This window comes from Macrotis lagotis, chromosome 3 (assembly GCF_037893015.1).
Source record: "Macrotis lagotis isolate mMagLag1 chromosome 3, bilby.v1.9.chrom.fasta, whole genome shotgun sequence".
NCBI classification, from domain to species: Eukaryota; Metazoa; Chordata; class Mammalia; order Peramelemorphia; family Peramelidae; genus Macrotis; species Macrotis lagotis.
Window position 1 is genome coordinate 16,308,824 of NC_133660.1, and position 22,108 is coordinate 16,330,931.

The 22,108-nt window shown below is 48.9% G+C and overlaps 1 protein-coding gene across 3 annotated transcripts in view; it reads left to right on the plus strand.

Annotated features, from left to right (window-relative positions):
• TUSC3 (tumor suppressor candidate 3) overlaps positions 1 to 22,108 on the plus strand; it is a 53,281-nt gene that overhangs the window by 27,084 nt on the left and 4,089 nt on the right. For 2 of the 3 annotated variants that reach the window (XM_074228170.1, XM_074228172.1), the window contains exons 6-9: positions 6,391 to 6,480; positions 12,447 to 12,510; positions 16,162 to 16,236; positions 17,230 to 17,320. In XM_074228170.1, coding sequence (XP_074084271.1) covers positions 6,391 to 6,480; positions 12,447 to 12,510; positions 16,162 to 16,236; positions 17,230 to 17,320 — 320 coding nt within the window. Of the gene's footprint in view, positions 1 to 6,390; positions 6,481 to 12,446; positions 12,511 to 16,161; positions 16,237 to 17,229; positions 17,321 to 21,013; positions 21,040 to 22,108 lie in introns of all 3 variants that reach the window. The other variant, XM_074228171.1, reaches the window with a different exon arrangement.

The following is a 22,108-nucleotide window of genomic DNA, read 5'->3' on the forward strand; positions in this document are numbered from 1 at the left end:
AGGAAGAAAAACAAAACAAAACTCACAAAATAAAAGACCAACCCTTCAGAATCTGATGAATACTTTAAAAAAAATTCTCTTATGTATCTTTCCCTTAATCCTGATTCCTCATACTGAAAATTACTAATCTGTAAACGTGTTTATCAAAATATGCATGTACAATGCTAACCTAACTGTTAGCTGCTGAGGGGAGGGAGGGTGGAAGGAGGAAATTCTGTAACTTAAAAATATATGTGTGCATATCGAAAATAAATAAATTTTTAAAAAAAGAAAATTAGGATATTGGTGGATTTGTAGATAATATTAAAAAATTGAGAAATTCTATATGCCAGAGGAAGGAAATGGAATACTGTTAGTATGATAAGACTTTAGGAAATGATGGACATTTTAACTGTTAAATAAAAGCAAAACATAAGTCCTTAGACCTGGAGAAAACTCTTTCAAAACCTCTGTATGTTTTCCATGACTTTCCCCATCCTTTGTTTCTCTAGACCTTGTTATCCCTGCAACCCATGCCTTAGCTTTATGGTCTATTCTAATTCTTGAAAAATACCTGAATCTGATTCTTTAGAAAGGTTGGCACGTCTCAATTTGTCTCAGCCAGCCCTTCATTATCAACCTTGAAAAGCCGTTGGCAAATGGAATTTCAAGACTGTGTTTTTGCCCTCTTTTGTTGTGTTATTTATCATGATGATGAGGGACCCTTTGATGTATCTTTTTAATCTCTCTTCTTACAAGGGAATAAGAGCCATTATATTTCTTCATTTGTCTAAAACTAATTTTTGGTTTTATCACTTAAAAGGAGGGCTTGTAGTTCCCTCTTGATAAAAATAGGTTGGCCCCAGGTGGTCCCTGGGTTTTATTTTGTATTTTACAAGAGCTCTCATGGAAGGAGGCTTCCTGGAGATTCTCTTTGCACGGTGTACCATTGTCCTGCCAACGGTGAACTTGGTTCCTCATTGCAGGGAGCTCTGATAGGAACATTAAGCCTCCTCTAGGCACTGGGAAAGACTTTCTTCTTTTGTCTGACAGCTGTTTGCAGATCTTGTGTCTCTTGGAGTTATACTTTCCACTTGGCTAATTCTGATTTTTAAGGACTTTTTGTTTTTAGAAAATTTTGATGTTAACTAATATAGAAATATGTTTAACATGATTGCTCATGTATGACCTTTATCAAATTATTTAACATTATAGGGAGGGAGGAGAGATAAAATTTTACAAAAAATAGATTTAAAATGTACTGAAAAAATGTTTATGCCTCGTTTTTGCTGATTGTTTTCCTAATTTTCTGACACAGCTCTCATTTCTTTCTTCATGTTTTCCTTTGCTGCTCTTATTTGGTTTTTAAAATATATTCCCCCCCCCCCCTGTTTTTTAATCTTTCCTAGGAAGGAATTCTTATTGGACTTTTGCCATATCTGCATTTTTTCTTTGTGACTTTGTAAATGTTTTCAGGCTTTTGTCTTCTGAGTTTGTGTCTTGGACTTCCTTTTCCTCAGAGTAACTCTTTATGGTTGGATTTTCTTTATTTTTGCTCATTTTTCCAACCCACTTAAGTGATTTTGGACTTTATTAGTGTTGGCTCAGTTTGCGGGAGGGGAGTTGCTCTGGGAGACTGCCCTCTGGGCTTGCACTCTCCAAGTTACTGACCTGGTTCTGGTCTGTTCTTGGGTGCTGTTGAGACAGCTAGATTCAGTCATTATTAATTAGACCATTAGAAGATTTTGCAGAGTCAGAGTGACTGAACTGCCAACTCCCATTGGTTTTGGTCTCCTGCCCTGGTTATTCCTTTGCAGACATGTGCAAGACTAAAGTTGGAACTGAGTCTTTTCTCTGCTCTTGATCCCTGAGCTTCCCCTGCTCCAGGCAGAGCTAGGACCTCTTATTTGTGACTGTGGCCTCTACCCCACCATGGAACTATAATGAGGGACATAGCTTCCAGACGTAGACCACATGTCTCTGTCATAGATCTGTAACTGGAAACTGGCTAAGGGGTAAAAACTGCCAGATGACACCCATTCCCACTCCCTGGTGTGGCTTAAGGGTCCCCTAGTATTTCCTATCCTGATGTTTCCCATCCTGGTGTAGTCTCAGGTCCCTTCCTCTCTCTGGGAATCTCTGTGCTGCTCTCCTAGCTCCTCCCCAGTACCATAGACCTCTCTGTCTATCTTTCTAAGCTGCTCTAGGATGGAAAAATGACTTTCTGTGACTCTTACTTAGCTTTCTCTCTCTCAGAACTTGGTCTGGTTAATTTTCTGGGTTGTTGTGGAGGGGGTGTTCTAAGAGAGTTGGGTAGAAATGTTGACTTGTTGTCCATAGGGGTTCTTCCTTTTAACTGTGTTCTGCCCTCCTTTGCCTTCTGGTGAAGCCAGACTTCTCTCCCTTCTCAGAATCATGTTTTTCATCATTGCAGGATCCAGACTGGGAAAGAATTCCCTGGGGATAGTGAGGCCCTCCAGAAATTCCTGGGAATAGATGGTCATGTACAAGTTGTATCCAGCCCCAGGACTTTGCAGAGCCTCTTGGAAGAGGTCTATAATTAAGAGTTTGGCCAATCTCCCCAGGAAAGGCCAAGTAGACGAGGATTGTCTGTGACTCCCATTTGGAAGGGAGAGCTAGAGTGGGGATGGTGTGAATGGATGTCAGGTTGGGCCCAGGGAGAGGTCAGGATCATGTTGTATGAACCTTCCCCTTGATGATCATATTGTATGAACCTCCCTCTTCCTCCAACATAAACTTTGGGGGGGGGGGGGCATAGAGATGAAGGGCACAAAAGAGTGTCAGGCTCAGAGTCAGAAAGATCTGAATTCAAATCTAGCCTCAGATACTTCTTGTTTACTCTATGAAAGTCATGGACCTACTCCCTGCCTCAATTTCCTTATGTGTAAAATAAGTATAACGAAAGCCCCTCCCTCCCAGGGTTGTGAGGATCAGAGGAGTCACATAGTTAGACCAGAGTAAGGGACATTAGAGATTTTGTAAGAATGTTTGCTGCTCCCATGATTATAATCAAGATTTACTGAGCATGGATGGGGTATGATGGGCCTTTGGGAAGGAACATCTCAAGCCATAAAATGACTTGGCCAATTCTGTCAAATGATCTGGATCATTTAATTGGCAGATATAGTCAAACTGACCCCAGATCCTGAAGCTACCCTGTGACTTTTGGAGGGACCACATAGAAAGTGGAACTAGAGAAGATACCAGAGGGGCTGGGGCATCAGCCTAGTCTTGGAAAGATAGAGCCCAAGTGCCTAGTCTTGGAAAGATAGAGCCCAAGTTAGAAAAGCAGAATGAAATGTTAGAAAATCATGTTCAAAGGCAAAAATCCTGGGAAAGTGAGATGAAAACTCATTTTTCTAAAGTCTTAGAAATAGACCCTAAGAAAGAAGAAACATCTATTCATGTGTTTAGATAAAAGCTTCCATAATTATCTGCCCAGATCAGAGTTTACAAAGGAGTATTTCTAGGACCTCCTGTTTTCCTCATATTTCTGATGTATCTTTGTTGAGACAAACAGCACTCGAGGAGTCCAGAAGTCTTCTAAAAAGTAGGTTTGTGGATTGGGGAAAATTTGTTTCCTTAAGTAATGAAAATCAATTTGATATTTGACAAATAATTTTTGTTCCCAAAAGCCTTGATTTAGACCTTCCTTGTCCTTTCAGTCAGTCTCCTGTCTTCAGAGCGGCCTGGCCTCCCAAGTACTTGTTTTATGGGATGAGCATGGAAGGGGCTTTCCTGCCCCTTTCTCTGTCATTGCTTTTCCCATCCTTTGTTCCTTGGTCTGTGTTCCTTTTGCAGCTTTCATGTAATCAGGGGTTTTTGGAAGTGGGTTGATTTGAGGCTGTACTGGCTAATAGATGCCCATGTGGCTTCAGATGCTTTGAAGCCTTCTCTGGCTGTTCTGGAGAGAATGAACTCCTCTCCTGTAGGGGCAAGAAGGAGCACTTGGAGTGTTTTGTGGGGAGAGAGTTTTGTGGGCCAGGGATCCTTCCCCTCATCCAACTCTGCTTATTGAACTTGTCCATGAGAATGTAGACATTTGATTCTTTTTCCTTCAGGTAGACCACTTTTCCTACTTCTTTCACATGCTTTCCATCTCCTTCCTTTTTTTAAAATGTGTTCTCCTAGTTTCTTTCTGCCCAGACAGTCCTGCCCTGCGTTGCCCTGCCCCCACTACATCTTTCTCCTTGAAGCATACCTGGACAGTGTGGGCTTTCCTTCATTAGCCTTTGGAGTCATTGCCCCTTAATCATGCATTGGCTTGTAGCCTCTCTAGGGGCTTTTGCCTGTCCCCCACCCCCCACCCTCACCCCAGTCTCAGAGGATCTTCCAAAGAAATTCCCTTCTTGTTCTTTAAGGATCATCAAGCCTTTCCATCAGTTGCCTGCATGCCCCCCTTTAGATTCATCCTGATCTTTGTGAGCATACTGTGGATGCTCAGGGCCATCATGTACCTTCCGATTACTTGGAGTCAGTTTTTGCTTGAATTATAGTGAGTGCATGAGCTGCTTTGAAGGGATCCCTTGCAGCCTTACTGAGTGAAGATGAGCAGACACCTATCGTGAGCAGCCAGCCAAATGTGATTCAGCACAGTCTACCCAGCTGTGCAGACCCTCGGTCACCACCCTAATTCTCCTGGTCAGAGCATCCCACTGTCCCATGGCTTCTCCTCAGGTTGGGCTTTGGCAGTGGTGATGCTTGTAGGGATAAGGCTAGAAATGAACCTCAGTGGTGTTATTTAATGTCTGTATTTTAAGTTCTCCAAGGGTTCATATGTGCTATTATTTATTTTATCCACTGCATGTCAAATAAAGTTTATGCAGTTACTCATTTAATGTTGCTCACTTGGTTAGCTAGACCTAACTTCAGCAGAGACTTCAAGAATGGAAAACCTGTCCTAAATCTAGTTCTACTCTGACAGATCCTTTTAGATCTAAAATTCATTTATTTTTAGATAAAAGCATTTATTCTGTATTCTGAGACCCTAGAATTGCAAAGACATAAATACAATAATCCCTGCCCCCCCTTGTCCTGGCGTTCTACCAGGGATAGGGTGCTGTTCACATGGTCAGGCTACTGAGTCAGTGCAGTACACATGATCTCAGCTGTCTGAAAGGTAAAAGATGGAAATAGTGATTGTCTTTAATAGGCAGTATCTTAAATGTTGCACAGACTTTTTTTTCCCACTGAAAAGAACTCGCTGAATTTTGCAGGGTAGTTGATTCTTGATTATAATCCAAGTTCTTTTGCCCTCTAGAACTTCATATTCCAGGTACTTCAATCCTTTGATGTTGAAGCTGAGAAGTCCTGCATAATTCTTACTATGGGTCCCTGGTATTTAAATTGCTTCCTTTTGACTGCTTGCATATTTGGTCCTTTACCTGAGAATTTGGCTATAATATTCCTTGGGAGTTATTATTTGGGGATCTCTTTCTGGGGATGACCAATGAATTCTTTCAAGGACCATTTTATCTTCATGTTCCTAGGATATTAGGGCAGTTTTCCATGATAATTTCCTGCATAATGTTGTAGAAGCTCTTTTTTCTGATTGTAGACCAACTAGACAAATAATTTGTAAATTAGCTCTTTGGATTCATCTTCTAGGATGGTTGTTTTTCTTAAGAGGTATTTTGCATTTTTTTCTATTTTTTTTTCCAGCCTTTTGGTTTTATTTAGTGGACTCTTGATGTCTCACAGAGTCATTCATTTCCATCTGTCTAATTTTAGTTTTTAAGGTTTTTTTTTTCAGTTGGCATTTTGGTTTCCCTTTCCAGTTGGTTAATTTTATTTTCTAGCTGGTCAGTTTTGTTTTTAAAATTGTTGTTTTCCTCACTTAATTTTTCATAATTCTTCTGCAGGACTCATTTCCTTTCTCTATTTTTATTTTTCCTCCCTTCGTTGGTTTTTTAAAATCCCTTTTGAGCTCCCTTGAGAAGTTGTTTGAGATTTGAGACCAATTTATTAACCTCTTTGAGGCTTCATGTGTGGGTGTTGTGCCACTGCTTTCCTCTTTTGAGGTGGCATCTTTATCAAAGTATCAGAATAGTAGCTGTCCGTGGTTCCAAAAATCAAGTCTCTGATTTTTTTCAACAAAGCTTTTATTTTTTCTATTTATTCTAATTATTCTAATTAATTTTCTAATTTTAAGGGGGGGAAATGAGAAAGAAAGAAAGAAAGGGAGGAAGAAAGAAAGAAAGAAAGAGAAAGAAAAAAAGCACAAAAAAAACTTTAAAAAGTGAACATAGTGTGCTTTGGTCTGCATCAGACTCCATAGTTTTTTTTCTCTGATGTGTTTCAGAGATTTTTAAAAAGCTGTTAGATGACCTGGTTGCATTTTCAGGTGTCATTCTGTGAGCTTCACTCATTTCATTCTATCCTATTTTTCAGTGTGTGGTCTTTGCTATGACATCAGGACAAATGTGGAATCACATTCGTGGACCTCCATATGCACATAAGAACCCTCAGAATGGACAAGTGGTAAGTTCCTGTACAAAGTGGATCAGGGTTAGGAGAAGGGAGTTCTTGTTCATTGTTCTTTGTCTCGTTCATTGACAAATACTGGCCTGTCCATTTTCCCTCCCCTCTTCTCCTCCCGCCATATCCTGATTTGATGTTTTCAAGGGGCAGGGGCTGTCCTTGGACACTGGCTTCCAATTTGGACACTGGCTTCCCAAGGTCTCTTCAGAAAAGAGTCTGTTCCCCAAGCAGAAAATGGACCTGGTGGGCTCGAGGGAGGAGGGTTCTGTTCAGGGCCCTCTGACCCCGTCTTCTGACTGGCTGTGCCAGTAGTCACGTGAGCTGGCCAGTGCACCACCTCAGGATGGAGGGACATGAGGCCAGTCTGAGGCAGTGACTTGCCCAGAGTTCTCCTGACTCCAGGCTTGGTTCTCTGAGCTCTCCAGTCATCCAGGTCTACACTGTCCTCTGTCTTCTCTGGAGTCCCTTGTTTCATATCTTCCTGAAACCCCTGCCTTGGAATTTGCCACCATTGAGTCTCTGTCCCCTATACACAGACTGCTGAGTGAAGATGGGGAGACTACCACCCTGGTGCTGACCAGGGCCTCCAGAGCTGATATCCCAGCCCCTCGATATCTCCAACTGTAGGGGGGGGGGCGGACTTCTCTGACTCCTCCCCTTCTCCCTTTCCCTGTCTCCCCATCCTCCACCTGTCTGTTCTCTCCCTAGCCACCATTCTTAGCTTGGAGCCCCTGCCACCTCTCCTCTCTTTTTCTTCTGAAGTTCCCCAGTCAGCTTCAGTCCCTTCAGTCAGCCATGCTGCTCCCTCCAGATTTCCCAGTCGTCTCCAACACTGCTGGTCCCCCTCTCCTCTCCTGACTCTCTCCTCTCCTCCTCAGTCTCTCTGATCATGCCCTCTGACCCAGGGCTTCCCACAGACCTCTGTCCTGGATTTGGCTTGGGTCTCTCTCTGCTACTTCACTCCATGGTGGTTGCTCTGGTCTCACGTATGAGGAGGTTGGGCCTGAGAGCCCAGAGATTCCTAGGCCCTCTTTATTCCTTCCCCTCTTCCTTGGCTCTTGGGCGAAGGGCCTGCCTCACTTGGGAATTCCTAGAGCTCAGTGCAGCCCCCAGTGCAGTCAGGGCTTAATTCTGTGTATTCCTTCCCCCCCACCCCCTTTTTTTAGTGTAGAGCATTTTCTATGAGCATGTCTGCCATGTCCTTTGTTCCAGCCACCGTGGGGTGGGTGGTTCCCAGGCCACACATCTAGCAGCCTGATCTTTGAGCTCACATGGCCAGTGAGTCCAGAGCCCCTGCCCAGATGCCTTTCCTTAGCTGGGCATTCACTTCCCAAAGCAGTTTCTCCTCCTGCATTTCTAAACTTCAATGAGCAGATGGGTGGAAAACTTGATCCTCTTTCCCAGGGATCTGAGTTTCTCACCCAGGACCTCATCGCTGCAGCTGATATCCCAGAGGCTTCTTGTTGCTCCCTTTTTGAGGGAGGGGGCTGCACGTGCCTCTGAGAGGCTGTGTCCTTCCTGACACTGGATTGACTCCTGACCTACAGAGGGGCTCCTGCCCAGCTGGGCTTTGGATGGAGGCCTGCTCTGACCTGGGTATGACATGTACCCCGAGCCAACTGAGCAGGCAGAGTGGCCCTGGATCAAGTCTGTTCTCCTGAACCTTCCAGTCTGGCCTCTAGAGGAGCCCAGACCATGGGCATCCTCTTCTCACGTGGCCTGCACCCATCTTTACCCTGCTCACTGGTGTTATAAATGGTTCCTGAGTCCTTAGTCCAGAGTGATTAAAATGATTCTTATTAAGATATCCTAATAAATGGCACACCTCTCCCAAGGTGGGAGGGGGCTCTGAAACCTCAAAATGCTAGATATCATATGCACTTTCAAAGGCTGGGGTCACAATTCTAATTGAGACAATCAACTCCTCCCCCATTACGTTTTCCCCACAGCTACTTCCTTCTCCATTGAACCTCTGCAAAGTTATTTTGCCTTGTCCTTTTTTCTTAACTCCCTCCTTCCAGTAAACAGGTTGGCATCTCTTGAGTTTCCACAAAGACCAGACATCCTGGCATTTGTAATGTATGATCCTCACAGACATCTGTGAAGTTCTGACAATCCCCTTTCTCTCTCTTGTGAAAGCAAAACACTTGATTCCCACAACTGGACATCTTCTTGTTCCGATCTGGGCAAAGCTTCAGTCTCCCTACATTTGTAAGGAATAACATGTTACTGGAGTTCAAGGCTTCAAGAAGTCTCCCAGTTAACCCGGACTATCCTTAGGGGCTTCTTTATGTTGTGGGGATTTGTGCAGACCCCGAGCCAAGCCGTCTTCCTTCAGCAGTCTCACTTCTTGCCTTTCAACAGACTGCTGTGATTTTGTTACAACTAAGATTCTTGAACTTTGGTTCCCCCCCGACAGGAGTGGGGTGCACCCGAGAGGGACGCCCTCATTCTCTGAAGTCTTGGGAGTGAGAGGTGGTTGTTTCTGATGTGAACTTGGCCAGGCTGGCAGATGCAGGCTTTCCACTGCTAGGAAGACTCAACTTCCTGAACATTTGCATCCCTTGCTCATTCTCCCTCTTCATGTGCTCCTCATTTTCTGACTGAAAATAATTGGACAACTGGGTGATGATCAGGTGGTCCTGGCTGGGGGATGGTCCAGACCCAGCTTGCTCTGGGTGTTTGGAGAGGAGGGAACTTCTGTTCATGAGTCCTGGCAACCTTTGCTTCTGTCCCTTTGTGAGTCTGACCAGAAGGATGGGTGGTGTCATGGGCCTCTTGAGTCAAAAGAGATGACCAGCCCTTTGGGACTGTTGGACAAAAAAGGGAGAGATTAGAAATATGTACAAGTGACACCTAAGAAAGCATTTTCATGAGTTAGAGCCACAGAGGACCACCTGATATTTCAACAAAGAGCAAGTGTTTCCACTGTTTTTTTTTTAAATCAAGTAGACTAGATGGGGCTGAAGTAGGTATGGGGGGAGGGGAGGTTGCTTGGACATCTGTGTACTGAAAAGGGCCGGCCATCCCGGAACTGGAGCTGTGGGATCTATGTGTCCCTGGTGTTTCTAAGATAATGCAGCTCCTTCTCACGCCTACAGTACCTTGGCAGTACTGAAGGCTCCTCAGAGCTTCTTTGCTTAATTGGTCTTTTTTTTATCCTCTGACTCCTTAAAGATCAAAAAAATACAGGCTATTTGGATTCAAATTTTATCTTCTTGACCTAATTTGAATAAAAGAAAATCTTTTTTTTTTCAAATATATAAGGAATAGAGGATGAGATTGATTTTATTTTTTTTTTGTAAATGTGAATGCCCTGGTAGAATTTTTATTCCCTTTGATTCTTCAAAATAGCAATTACCTTTTGAAAGTCTATTAATGGTTGTTTTCACATCAAATCAGTGTTGAAATTTAGAAATTTAGAAAGCTAGCTCCCCCTTGTTAGCTTTGTCAGTTCTGTATATTGTAACTGCCTTTTTAAAGGAAAATAACTGCAGCATTTGTATTTTAGGCATTGACAGTAATGAGGACACTTAGCCCTTTCTAATGTGATGAACATAGGGACAAAAGAAATGTTTTATGAATATAAATAAAGGCTTTTGTAGCTTTCCATAGTGATTGGAGCATAAAGAAGCCTGCTCTGTTTGTTCCTAGGGCACTTGGGGATTTGTCCTTCCTCTCTTCCTCCCCTCTCAGCCCCAGTTGCTTCCCAGGGAGATCCTTGGACGACTCCCATTCAGGATCTTTCGGCTTCCACTTGACTATTTGGCCATTCGGACTTCCTGGGCATTGCTCTGTGTTCCCCCCAGAGGGGGCCAACCTCTTGTTCCATCACTGGGCTTCTGGTGGGCTTCTTCCTCATGACAACCTGGTAGACATCCCCCAGGGCCACCTTCCCCACTCTGTCCTGGACCATCCTTGTTCCTTTTTGTCTGCACTTACCTGTTGCTGCTCCTCTTCTTCATTGGAGCAGAAGCTTGTTAATTTTTGCCAAATATGTGTTTGTTGAATGAATAGAGAAGACAGTTCTTGCCCTTCTGGCGGTGCAAGGACAGTGTTCACATGCCCAGACTGTGCCCAGGCCTGGCACTGTGTGTGTGTGTGTGTGTGTGTGTGTGTGTGTGTGTGTGTAGGGAGGTATGTGACCTCCAAGCTCCCTCCTCATTCTCTTAGGGTTTGAATCCTTGGCCAGGATGTGGCAGGTACCTCTAAGGCATCCTCTGGAGACCTGGCCAGCCAGGGAGGAGGGTCTGCCTTCTGCCAGTGTATGCGAGTTGTGGGAGCTCACAGAGGTGCCTCTTTGTGTCTCCTCCCTCGGGGCCAGAGTAGGTGAGGATGAGACCTTCCAGATGCTTAGTTGGGTAGTATAATGTCACCAGTATGCCATTGGGTATCTTGGGAGGGCACTTTGAGGACCAAGACCTCTCACCCCAACTTTGCGTCTGACTCCAAGTGAAGCTGGGGCTGCACAGGCCAGGCTTAGGGAGTGTGGGCTGAAATGGGCCGACAAGCAAGCAGAAGTGGAAATCATCTCCGTCTGCACAGCTTGGCCTTGTCTTTGGGGCAGTTTCACTGATTTTGATCAACAATTCCTTCTGCTTTGGGCTAATGTTGGGGACTTGACGCTTCCAGTCGACCCAACTCTTGTTGCCGAGGAGAGTGTGGATCCTCTAGTGGGGTCACAGGAGCACAGATGTCAAGCTGAGGGGACTGCCCAGTATAAACTGGGGTCTGTTTTTCAAGCCCCATCAGCTTTTCCTACCTCTGGTTGGGAGTTCCCTTTTCTGGGCCTGCTGTGTGCAAGGCCCTGCCCCAGCTCTAAATATAGTAAAATATCAGTGGAAACCAGTTCTCCCCCTCAGGAGTTTATGTTCCTACGGGAGTTAGAGCCCCAAGAAATCTGGAGAACAGAGAGCGAGGAGGGGTCAGGGGAGACATCCTCAGGAATCCCTCTGGCTGCTGGCCACAGCCTAGCCAAGCTCCAAGTCCACCCTGCCTCCCTTTCAGACCCAACTCTACATCAGAAAGGTTCCCCACACTCAGGAATTCATGGCTTCCTCCTCCAGAATCCAGGCCCTTGGGAGGAAAAACCAGGTCTGCCAAAATGGGAGGCGGGGAGCCAAGGCTAAGAGAGTGAGGGGCCCCGGCTCCAGTTACCACAATATATGGGACCTGTTTCAACCACTCCCTCAGCATCTCCCTTGGCATCTCCTCTCCCTCCCATTTGGAACAGGAGGTGGGGCTGGTCCATCTCTCCAAGGGGGTTGAGTTGGGGGGAGTTTCTTTCTCCAGCAGATTTTGTTGCTGGTCCTTGGTATAAACAAAATTCTTGAAGTAATTCAAAGTCTGGAAAAGGAGTGACCTTCCAGCAAAGAGAAGTGAAAGATTTCTGCCAGGTCCAGTGGCACAGAGAACCAGGTAATCTGAGGAATGGGGAGTGTGGAAAGAGTGTCTTCTGATTCCTGCCACCCAGGATCCCACCCACTGTAACCTTGGGGACATGGCAAAGTCTCTCTCCTCCCTGCGCCTCAGTTTCCTTTTAGATGTCTTCTGAGTCGTGCCACCCTGCCAGCCTTGACGTGCCTGATGAAAGATCCAAGCCAGAGGAGCCCTGGATACAGCATCCCTGTGTCTGGGTCCATTTCCAAGCCTGGGCTGGCCTCACCCAGGATTGGCTGAGGCCTTGGGGCTGTTGTGACCTTGGGGTGTCAAGAGATAGCCAAAGAGGAAGACTCTCCCATAGTGCCCACTGGCCTGCTCCTAGAAGGAAATGGGCAGGGTTCTCCCTGGGATGTTTGCTCCTGGCAACCTCGAACGCTAGAAGGTCTTGGCAATTACCAAGTTTTACATGTTTTTCTGTCAGTTCTGGGTCAGAGCCTCCTCCTGGTGGGGCTCTGTGGGGCCTGGCTGCAAGGCCACCACTCTTTCCCTGTTCTGATTGGTTGTCCTCTCTTCCTTCTTTGCAGAGTTACATCCACGGGAGCAGCCAGGCTCAGTTTGTAGCTGAATCGCACATCATTCTCCTGCTGAGTATCCTTTGACTACAAATTGGGGAGGAAAGGCAGATCCAAGTAGGAAGCCCATCTGGGAGGGGTTCCAGGGCCCACAGCCAGCAGTCCTTCAGGGCTGCCCAGCCTGGTTAGTGAAGGATGGCAGTCATCCTATCACCCCCATCCTGACTGAGGCTGGCCACTTGCCCCCCACTCCTTCCACATGTGGTATCTTTGTGGGCCAACTGTCCTCAGCTCTGCTGGTGACTAGGTCATGTCATGCTGCCTTCCTTCAACCCAGGGGACCCCCATGACCCCGCACATCTCTGCCAACCCTAACTTTAAAACTTTTGTTCCTCTTTGGCTGAGCCGCTGGAGGAACACAGGGAAGAATGGGGAAGAGGTTTAGGCAGGAACAGCACTCACAGGTGTTTTTCAAGAGCTGTGCGGGTGCCCTCATTTTCCTGTTTTACAGGTAGGAAACTGAGGCAAACAGTTACATGCCTTGCCCAGGTTCTCAGTTTGTGAACTCAAACTAGGGTCCTCCTGACTCCCAGCCCAGCACTGTGGTTGTTGCCCAGCGGAGCCATCTTCCTTTAGCTGTGAAAGTCCCACATGATCAAGTAAGATCACAAGTCTCCCATTTTCTGCCTCCACAGAAGACCCCCTGAAACCATCATGTCATGTCCAGATGCAGACCTATGTGCGAGTCTGGAGAGGCCCTGGAGGCTCCAAGAGGGTCACGGATTCTGGCAGACCCCAGGCTGCCCCCTGAATGTGCGAGTTGCAATCATGTCCAATTTCAGTTACTTTCAGGTTCCCCAGAATGGAGCAAGCCCTTTGCTCTTGCCCTCAGAGACCTCTGACCTCACGTGACCTCTGACCCCAGTGAGAATGACATAGTTGAGAACAGACTTGGTTAAATCTAGATTCTGGGGGAGTTAGGCCTTGGGGAGCAGGGACAGGAGAGGAGGAGGAATTCCAAGAAGAAGCTCCACCTGGAGAGCTTAGTTGTTGTGAAGACACCAGACTGATTTTGGGAAGAGGAGGGGAGAGGCCAAAGAGAAATCCCAAGACTGGGCTGTGCTAAAGGGGGGATCCAGAGTGGAAGCATGAGAGATGGGAAGGGAAGGAAGAGGAAGACTGGTGCAGAGCTGCCTGAAGAGGAGGAAGATGGAGCTGAAGAACACAAAGCCCTGAGTCTATGGTATTGTCCAACCCCACCATGTCTCTCCCTAATTCTTCCCACCTGAGACCACTGATGATGCAGCATGCCTTGGGAGACCCTGGGCAGATCACTTCCCTTGCCTACCTTGGCTTTTTCAGTGGTAAAATGGGGCTGATTCAAGCTGCTGCCTCTCAGCAAGCCCTGAGCACAGGACCTGGCCCATCCTGTCCACTAAATATATCCTTGCCACTGGGACAATGAAATTCTTCATCCACAATAGGAAAGCTTCCTTCCCTCCTCCTTCCATAATTCACAAAACTCCCTTCCATATTCTTTCCTCTTCTGGCTTCCTCCCAGTTAACGGGGCAGCCCTGGCTGTGATGCCAGTTAAACCTCTGACTCTTCCTCCTTTCTTGACTCCCTCTGGGAAGCTGCCCCAGGGGGCCTTCTGTCTGCTGCCCCTGAGATGGGTTGTGTCCTTTCACCATGTCTGGACTACCCTTCCCCCATAGATGGAGCAGACTTTTCTTTGTCTTTGTGCCTGGATTGAGGCAGCCCCCTCCTCCCTAACCCAGAACCATAGATGCCATGGACATAGATGCCTGGACCTGGGCAGGCACTCTTCCTTCTTGGGAAGAAGTCGAGGTGGTGACTCCCTGAGGATGCAACCCAGCCAGGTCCTTGGGGAATTCCTGGTTCAGGATGGTCCTCTCCTGTTCCCCCCTGGCCTTCAGCTCTAGGAATCTGAGCCATCCCCTGCCCCCCAGGAAGCTAAGGACAAATCTTCTTGACTCAGCTCTGCCCATCTCCGGTGCCCTCTGCAGGGGCTACTGCTCAGTCCTAAGCCATCTGCCCTTCTCCTTGCAGCCCCTCCTTTCACCCTCTTCTCCCCTGGGCCTACCTGTAAGAGTGCCCACTCTCCACCCTTGTTTACATGTCTTTCCCACATGCAACCGCCAAGAGCTCAGCTGCCTCTTCCTAGGCAATACCCTTCCAGCATCCTAGGCCCCTCTGGGGACTCCTCCACCCCTTCCATTTTCCTGATGCTTCTTCAGGCTTCTGCCTGCTGACTTCCTCATTAAAGGCCCAGCTTCCACAGGAGGCCTTCTGTGAGCCCCGTCACTGATACTCCCCCATCTGTCTGCCCTTCCCTTGACCCTGTCTGGCTCTTGTTTCCTGACATCTGCCTCCTGTTGGGCTGGCAGCTCCCAGAGGGCAGGGCCTTCTGCCCTGTGGCCTCTCCAGAACCTCTGAATCAAATCTTCCCTCCCAAGCTCCCAGTGGGCCTGCTTTTGTTCTCTTCAGCCAGTTCACAGGTCTCTGGACCCTTGCTAGTCTCCACCAGACAGTGTAGATGGACACCCCAGAGACATCTTTGACAAAGTCATATTTCTCCTTGGGGAAGCTCACTTCACTTCTACCTGGGCTGTGCTCTGGGCTTTACCTTCAGCTCTGCATCCCAGCATCTAGTTGTCAAGTTTCTCCATCTCTGTACCATGATGTCTCCCCATCTCTGCCTCAGGGGTCCAACCTACCTCCCCTGTCTGCAAGGTTTCCTGACTCTGCACCAGTGGCTACCCCTGCTTGGGAGATGCCAGCAGCTCCTTATTACCTCTAGGGTCCACCAGATTCCCCGACCTGGGGAGTCCTTCACATAATTGCCCCAACCTCTCTTTTCTTCCTTATTATAAATGATTCCCTTGTGGACCCTGTGGATTACATCTCTGCTCAACAAGGTCCTCCATCTCCCATCTCCCAGTCTTTGCCCGAGGCAGTGCCAGGCCTGGATGTCCTCCCTCATCTTTTCCCCCTTCCAGTCTTTGGTTTCCTTCTCATCTTATATCTCCATCACTTTGTCTGTGATTCCCCTGGTGCTGGCATCTGCACACACTCCACTGTTGGATCATGAGCCCAGGTTGGGAGAATGCAGACTCCAGTAAACTCATGGTCACAGATCAAGTTTGAATCCCAAGGCTGCTCATTGGCGTCTGTAAAGCTGGTGACCCCCCAGGCCTTCCCCACGCTGCAGTCCACAATCCCAGTCCTGGAGGCTGAGCTTCCGCAGGAGGGGGTATCAGGCTAGTTGGCCTCTGGGGTCAGCCAGTGATCCCATGTACTTGTTCCCTAGGCCATCCCTTATCTTGATGGTTAAGGGGAGCCTCAAGCCAGGAGCCTTGGGAAGCCTTCAGGAGCTACTCCTTCCTGGGAATCTTGAGGTCAGGATAACATATGAAGTAGTCGAGGGTTCTGGCCACAATCGCCTTTCAAAACTGCTGCTGTCTGTATTTTAGCTTGTGTTGTCTCATCCGATCCATGGCTCAAACAGGATTTTGAGATGGGGCCCATGGCCCAGACAACAGACTGGAAAAATCCATACGATAGGTGGGGATTGGCTTGTAGTGTGTACACGTGTGTTATGTATGTGTGTGTGTGTATGTGTGTGAAGATGCCAGCCTCTCCATTCTGGGTCTGTGGGTCTCCTGGGGCTCCTCTGCTTTTCTGTTTCCTTGACAACGACCCCAGATGCCGCCATCACCATGGGGATGGTGCTCCTCAATGAAGCTGCCACCTCCAAAGGGGATGTGGGCAAGAGAAGAAGTAAGTGATTCTCCAGGATTGGTCAGTGCTTGGGTGGCTGGGCGGGGACGCCCAGAAATACCCGTCCAGCCTTGGCTTTCCCATTTGCAGGAAGGGGTGGTAAGAATGTAAGCACGGCCAGAGAGAGAGATGCTGTCCACAAAGGCCCCTGACCCCCCCCAAGCCCCCTACTTCCTGGGGGACTACATCTTAGCCAGAGTTCCACAGGAAGTCAAATCCCTGCCCACCAAGTGGGGTAACAGAATCCACCTCGGAGTGCCTCCTGCATGCCAGACAGCTGGGCACATGCAATTCTTGCCCCCAGAGTTCATGACTTAGGGGAGGCTCCATGTGCCACAGAAACTGGGAAGAGGCCTGGCTCAGGGCAACCAGAGGCTAGTGTCCCCAACTCCAGAGCATGTGAGGGGCTGAGCGAGGTTTGAGACACTTAAGGAAGTGAGGGGGCTCCTGGAGACCTGAACTGATTCCTAGTATTAGTTTGTGAGAGAAGTCCCCACTTGGCAACCACTCATCCCCCAGTCACTGATCCGAGGCAAGTTCTTGACAGCTTGGTTAAATATGCTGAGCTCTAGAAAGAGAACCATTGGCTGGGCTGCCATGGAAAGAAGGCCCCTTCTTGGTGGCTGACCTGCAACATAGCATACAGTCGGTGGTGCTCACTGATGCTCTGGTTTACATCAGAAGTCACATGTGTGCATGTCACCTCTGCTCACTCTTCCTATTTGAGGAAGAGTCTTTTGGCTCAAAGTCAGTCAGGCCAAGAATCTAACATCGTGTCACTCTGGGTGTCGTGTAGGGGCTTGGCCACTCGAGGCCTGAGCCATGTTGGCAAAAAAGGCACTGAAGAGGGGAGCTGGGGGTGCCTCTGCTGGTGGTGGGGGTGGGCAGCCCACAGTCACCCGCCCATTATAAAAGGGGGCTGTTGTGGGATCAGCTAGTCTCCACATCCCCTCCCCTTGCCCACTCACACTCACCCTCACCCTCTCTCCCCAGTCATCTGCCTGGTGGGCCTGGGCCTGGTGGTGTTCTTCTTCAGTTTCCTGCTGTCCATCTTCCGCTCCAAGTACCATGGATACCCCTACAGGTGAGTCTGGTGCACCCCCGCCCCCCCCACCCATCAGGGCCACGGCTTTGCTTTGAAGCTCAGGTGCCTACAGCGAGACATTTAGATCTGCTTGTTCCAATGCCTGGCCAGCCTCACTTTGGTGTGGCCAGCAAATGCATGTGCAGGGCGGTAATGGGCAGAGCAAATTCCCCCCCCCCCCCAAACACCACACCTCACCTGCAGGGGCCCATTGGAGAAACTCCAGGGGTATGGACGCCCATGTTACACCCCTCTAGCAGACTTGGAGCTGTGTGGGAATCTGCCGATAGCCACAGATTAGTATGTGGACACTTGGGGGTTCTTCAGTTGGGACTCTAGCCACCAGAGGCTCGCCACTCCTTTGGCATGAGCTGTGCTGAGATAGTTGATCTCTTGGTGACAAGTTGACTTTGGCGACAGACCTCTAGATTGAAGTTCCATGGACATCAAGAGAGACAGGAGAGAGAAAGAAAGAGTTGAGGATGGGAATGGGCAGGGGTTCTTGGTGCAGGGACAGTTAGAGACCAGAGTCTCTGATGAATGAGTCTGAGCTGATTGAGGTAGAAGAAGACTGGAGGGACAGGAGGGGTATGTTATGAAGGGCTTTGAATGCCTCCTGAGGCACCAGGGAGGCCACAGGAGTTTTTCGATGGGAGTTGATGGGGTCAGAATCATGTTTTAGGAAAATCAGTTTAGTGACTGCTTGGAGGGTGGACCAGAGCTGAGAGAGATATATCCAAGGCAGCAGGCCCCCAAGGAGCTATTGCAATAGTCCAGGGGTGAAAAGATGAGGGCCTCACCTGTTCAGGGGCAGACGAGAGGTGTGGCAGGTGACAATCTGAATATGGAGCATGAGAGAGGGAGAGGTCCAGGAACTCCTGGGTTGGGAGGCTGGCAGGCATGGAGAGTCAGCATGAGAAGAGGCTGGACCAAGCTCCAGGGAGTCCAAGCTGAGCCAGGGCCTCGCAGTCACCCAGTGGCAAGAAGGGCAGAAAAGATGCCACCCCCCCCCCCCGCCTCATGTTTGAGATGGGAGCCTCTGGGTATAGATGCTGCACACGCTCCCATGTTCTTGAGGCTGCTGTGTCCATCAGCCTCGCTTAATTGCTTTGATGTGATGAGGGGGGACTCGGGATGGGGGGTGAATGTTCATCTGGTGAGACTGAGATCAAAAGACCTTTCAAGGGACTCGGGGATTTCTAGTGCAAAGATGATGGGCTTTCCAGCCTGGGGCAGATTCCAGGGCGTCTGTTGAATTTCAGGCCTGCTAAGGTCCCCTGTTGATTTGTCTGGGGTCTAGCCTTGAGGCCGCCAAGGAGCAAAGTAGGAAAGGCAAGGCCGGATTCAGAACTAAGGGTAATAGAAAATAGATCCACATATATCTGTCCATCATCCCTCCAGAGTTGTGTTTATGTGCACATGCGTACACGTGCACACATGCACTCACACAGACACCCACACACTCTTGGGGTTTGTGGCTCTCTCTCCTAAGGCCAGCCCAATGCAAGCAATGACTAGACCCTAAAGATGCCAGTACTGCCCCCGAATGTGTACCCACCCAAGCAGACAAAGAGACCTCTTGTGAAGGGGGAAAGCGGAGAGAGAGAGACAGAGACAGCCCAGCCTTCCGGAGATGGATTCCCTCCTCCCCATTTCCTACCCCAGCAGGTCTCACACTTACCTCTTTGACTCCATCCTCCTCTGTTTGGATCTCCACCTTCCTGAGCTTCTTGCTCAAACTAGTGGGGTTTGAATTCCTGTCTCTAAGTGAATTTTGACTCATTTTGAACATCTGGCCAATGATCTTCCCCCATCTAGTTCATTGAAGCAAGCATTTTAGAATATTATGAGATGGCTGTGTTCATAGGAGTGGGGATGCAGCAGCAAGACTGCCCCGGGCCTAGGCCTACCAGAGCCAGCTGCTCCTGGATAGGTGATGGCTAAATACTCACCTTTGACCCCATCAACTATCTGGAAGAGCTCTGAAGACCTTTCAGGAGGCAGCCTCCCCTTGAGGGGGTTAGGGGAAAACATCCCAAGTGGCCGCCGGGCCTTCACAGGAAGATAGGGAGAAAGAGTGGAGCATCTTGCTCAGGGAGCAGCCAGAACCCCATGTGGGTGGCCTGGAGAGCCTGGGAGTCGGCATTGCATAAAGGAAGCCTGGGAAAATGGCTTCAAAATGGCTACCAGAGGCTAGAGTTTAAAGTCTGTCAGTAAGGAGTTGCCCTGACTTCTCAAGGGGCAGGGCTGTGATGTGATCAGGTTGGGTTGTGAAAAGCTGGAGGCAGGGAGGGTGTGGGGGGAGACCCGGCCTGTACCAGGGTAAGGTCTTTGCAAGAGGGACAGCCAGCTTGGACAGATGATGGCCACAGGAAGGCCAAGGCCAACCCAGGGTTACCAGCCTTGCTGGGAGAGCAGAGGTAGCAGTGCATGACACAGAATCTGGCCAAGAGACCTCAGAGCCCTGGGGGAACTTGGGACTGGGCCTCGCTCTGTAGGCCCAATGATCTCCAGATGTCCAGGGTGAATATTCTGTCACTGTGAACAAATCACTCTGAGAGTGGAGGTGGAAGGTTGGGACTCCCTGGCTACCTACCTGCCTCTGTGACCTTGGTGCTCCTCCAAGGCTTTGGCTCCCTTGCACGCTGGAGGAAGGTGCTAAAGGGGTTTGGATTGAAACCTGCAGCCCCTCCCTCTCCTGGGCCCTGAGGGGGATGGGGCCAGGGGCTAAGGGGATTCGGCTTGTGGTTTTCTGGGCTCAGCATAGCCCAGATAGGAGCTGTGGGCTCAGGGTCTGGCATCAAGGGCCTGGGGGAGGGTGTTAGAAGTCCCACTTCTGGCTGGAGACATGGGATCTGAGCATTGGGATCATTCTTCAAAGCCCTTCAGAGTTGTTCCATCCTCTTCTCCTATGCCCACTTTGTGAGACAGGCAGGCTCACCCCTTTGTCCGTGAGACTGGAGAGCATCCTTTGCTAGGTCTCTGAGATCCTGCAGCATGACTGCAGATCTTGGTGGTGGGCCACATCGCTTGACAGGGCCTCAGTTTACCCCTCCAGCTCTCTCCCCTCTCCCAGGAGCCTCCTGGACAGCTCCCAGGTGTCTCCAAGATGCAGCATCACTTAACACCTGGCATCATTCCTCTGTTAAGCTTCTCATTTCTGGTGTGGGATGCCCAAGGATTCTTTGACCATGTGTAATGCCACCTTCCCCTGTCCAGGCCAGTCAGATTTACCTCCTCTGGACCCTTCTCATACTCATGCAACCTCTCACCAAGACTGTGACCAGCCTCCTGTGGGTCTCCCGCCTCCCATCCATCCTCCTCACAACTGCCAGCACCTTCCCGAGTCTGACCATCCTTCCACCCCCTCTCCCAGCCCTAGGGCTGTGGACAGTGTGGTCCTCACCCACCATACCCTGCTGTGGGATGCTCTCCATGCTCATCATGTTGATCCTCAGCTCGCCGGACATCATCTCCTGCCTTGGCACTTTGGGGCTCATTGTCCCCACATCCAGAGCATGTTCCTGCACCTTCTGTACCTCTCAGCATTCCTGTCTTCCTTCAGAGCTCAGCTAGGCTCAAGTGCCCACCCCCACCGCACGACCCCATCTCCCAGCAAAGTGCTCTCCTACCCTCTCCTATGGATAGCCCCTTGAAGGCAGCACCTTTCATTATTGTCTTTTGTTTCTCCAGCGCCTAGCACAGTGTTTGGCCCCTAGGTGAGTAGTGCCTCCTCACATTTAATTAATTTAATTCAGACTGCCAAAAGGATTTCCTCTGTGGTCCCTCCGGCTTTGTGACTTAATTCCCTGACATGATTCCATCAGTAGGACGTTGGAGGAATTGATGAGTTGCTTTTGCTGGTTACTTTTTAGGTCAGAGAAAACCCCTTGTGCCTTCCCAAAGCCCAGAGACCCTTCCCAGGGTGACAGGTGAAAGAACTAAGGAGCTCCCTGCCCTCCTCAGTGACCCCTTATGTCATGACAGCAAGAAGCCCATCCTGAGGCTAGCACAGTCCTCCAGAAGCACCCAAACTGAACAATGAAGATGGCACCTGCTTTCTATTATCCCCAAGGGAAATAAGGCCTGAGCTGGTGTGGAGGCTGCAGAGCTGAGGAGGCTGAGAAGGTCCAGGGAGGGTACCTTCACCATGGTATGGCCCAGGCAGGGTCAGAAATCCTTCCCCAATCATTTGTCCAAAAAGATCTCCTGTCTTTGGCACAAGTGAAAAGAAATTCTGCATCAGACCATCAGGCAAATCATACTGACAAGTCTTGGTTTGTTTAGATCAGCCTAGCCTAGTTTCATGCCCCTTTTTGCCAGTCCTGGTGCTTTGAAGCATCCTTTGGGGAGGGGGAGCCCTCTGTATGGCCCCCAGTGCCAGGGCATAATTAGGAGTGATACAGAGAGAACTGGGAAGTAACATAGCAAGAGATGAATCTGTTCAGAAATTAAGACCCCAGTCTATGGAGAGAGCTGAAGTATCAAACTGGAAATGCCATCCATTGAGGCCACTCCTCTGTCCTGTTAGATGCACAGGCACCTTGTTCAAGACTCTGTTTGAAAGAGCATTCTGTGGGGCGGCTAAGTGGCTCAGTGGATAGAATACCGGCCCTGGAGTCAGGAGAACCTGAGTTCAAATCCGGTCTCAGACACTTAATAATTACCTGGCTGTGTGGCTTTGGGCAAGCCACTTAATCCCACTGCCTTGCAAAAACCTTAGGGAAAAAAAACATTCTGCCATTGGGGTTATCAAGAGGGCCAGAGAGGCTTGTTTGGGTACTTATG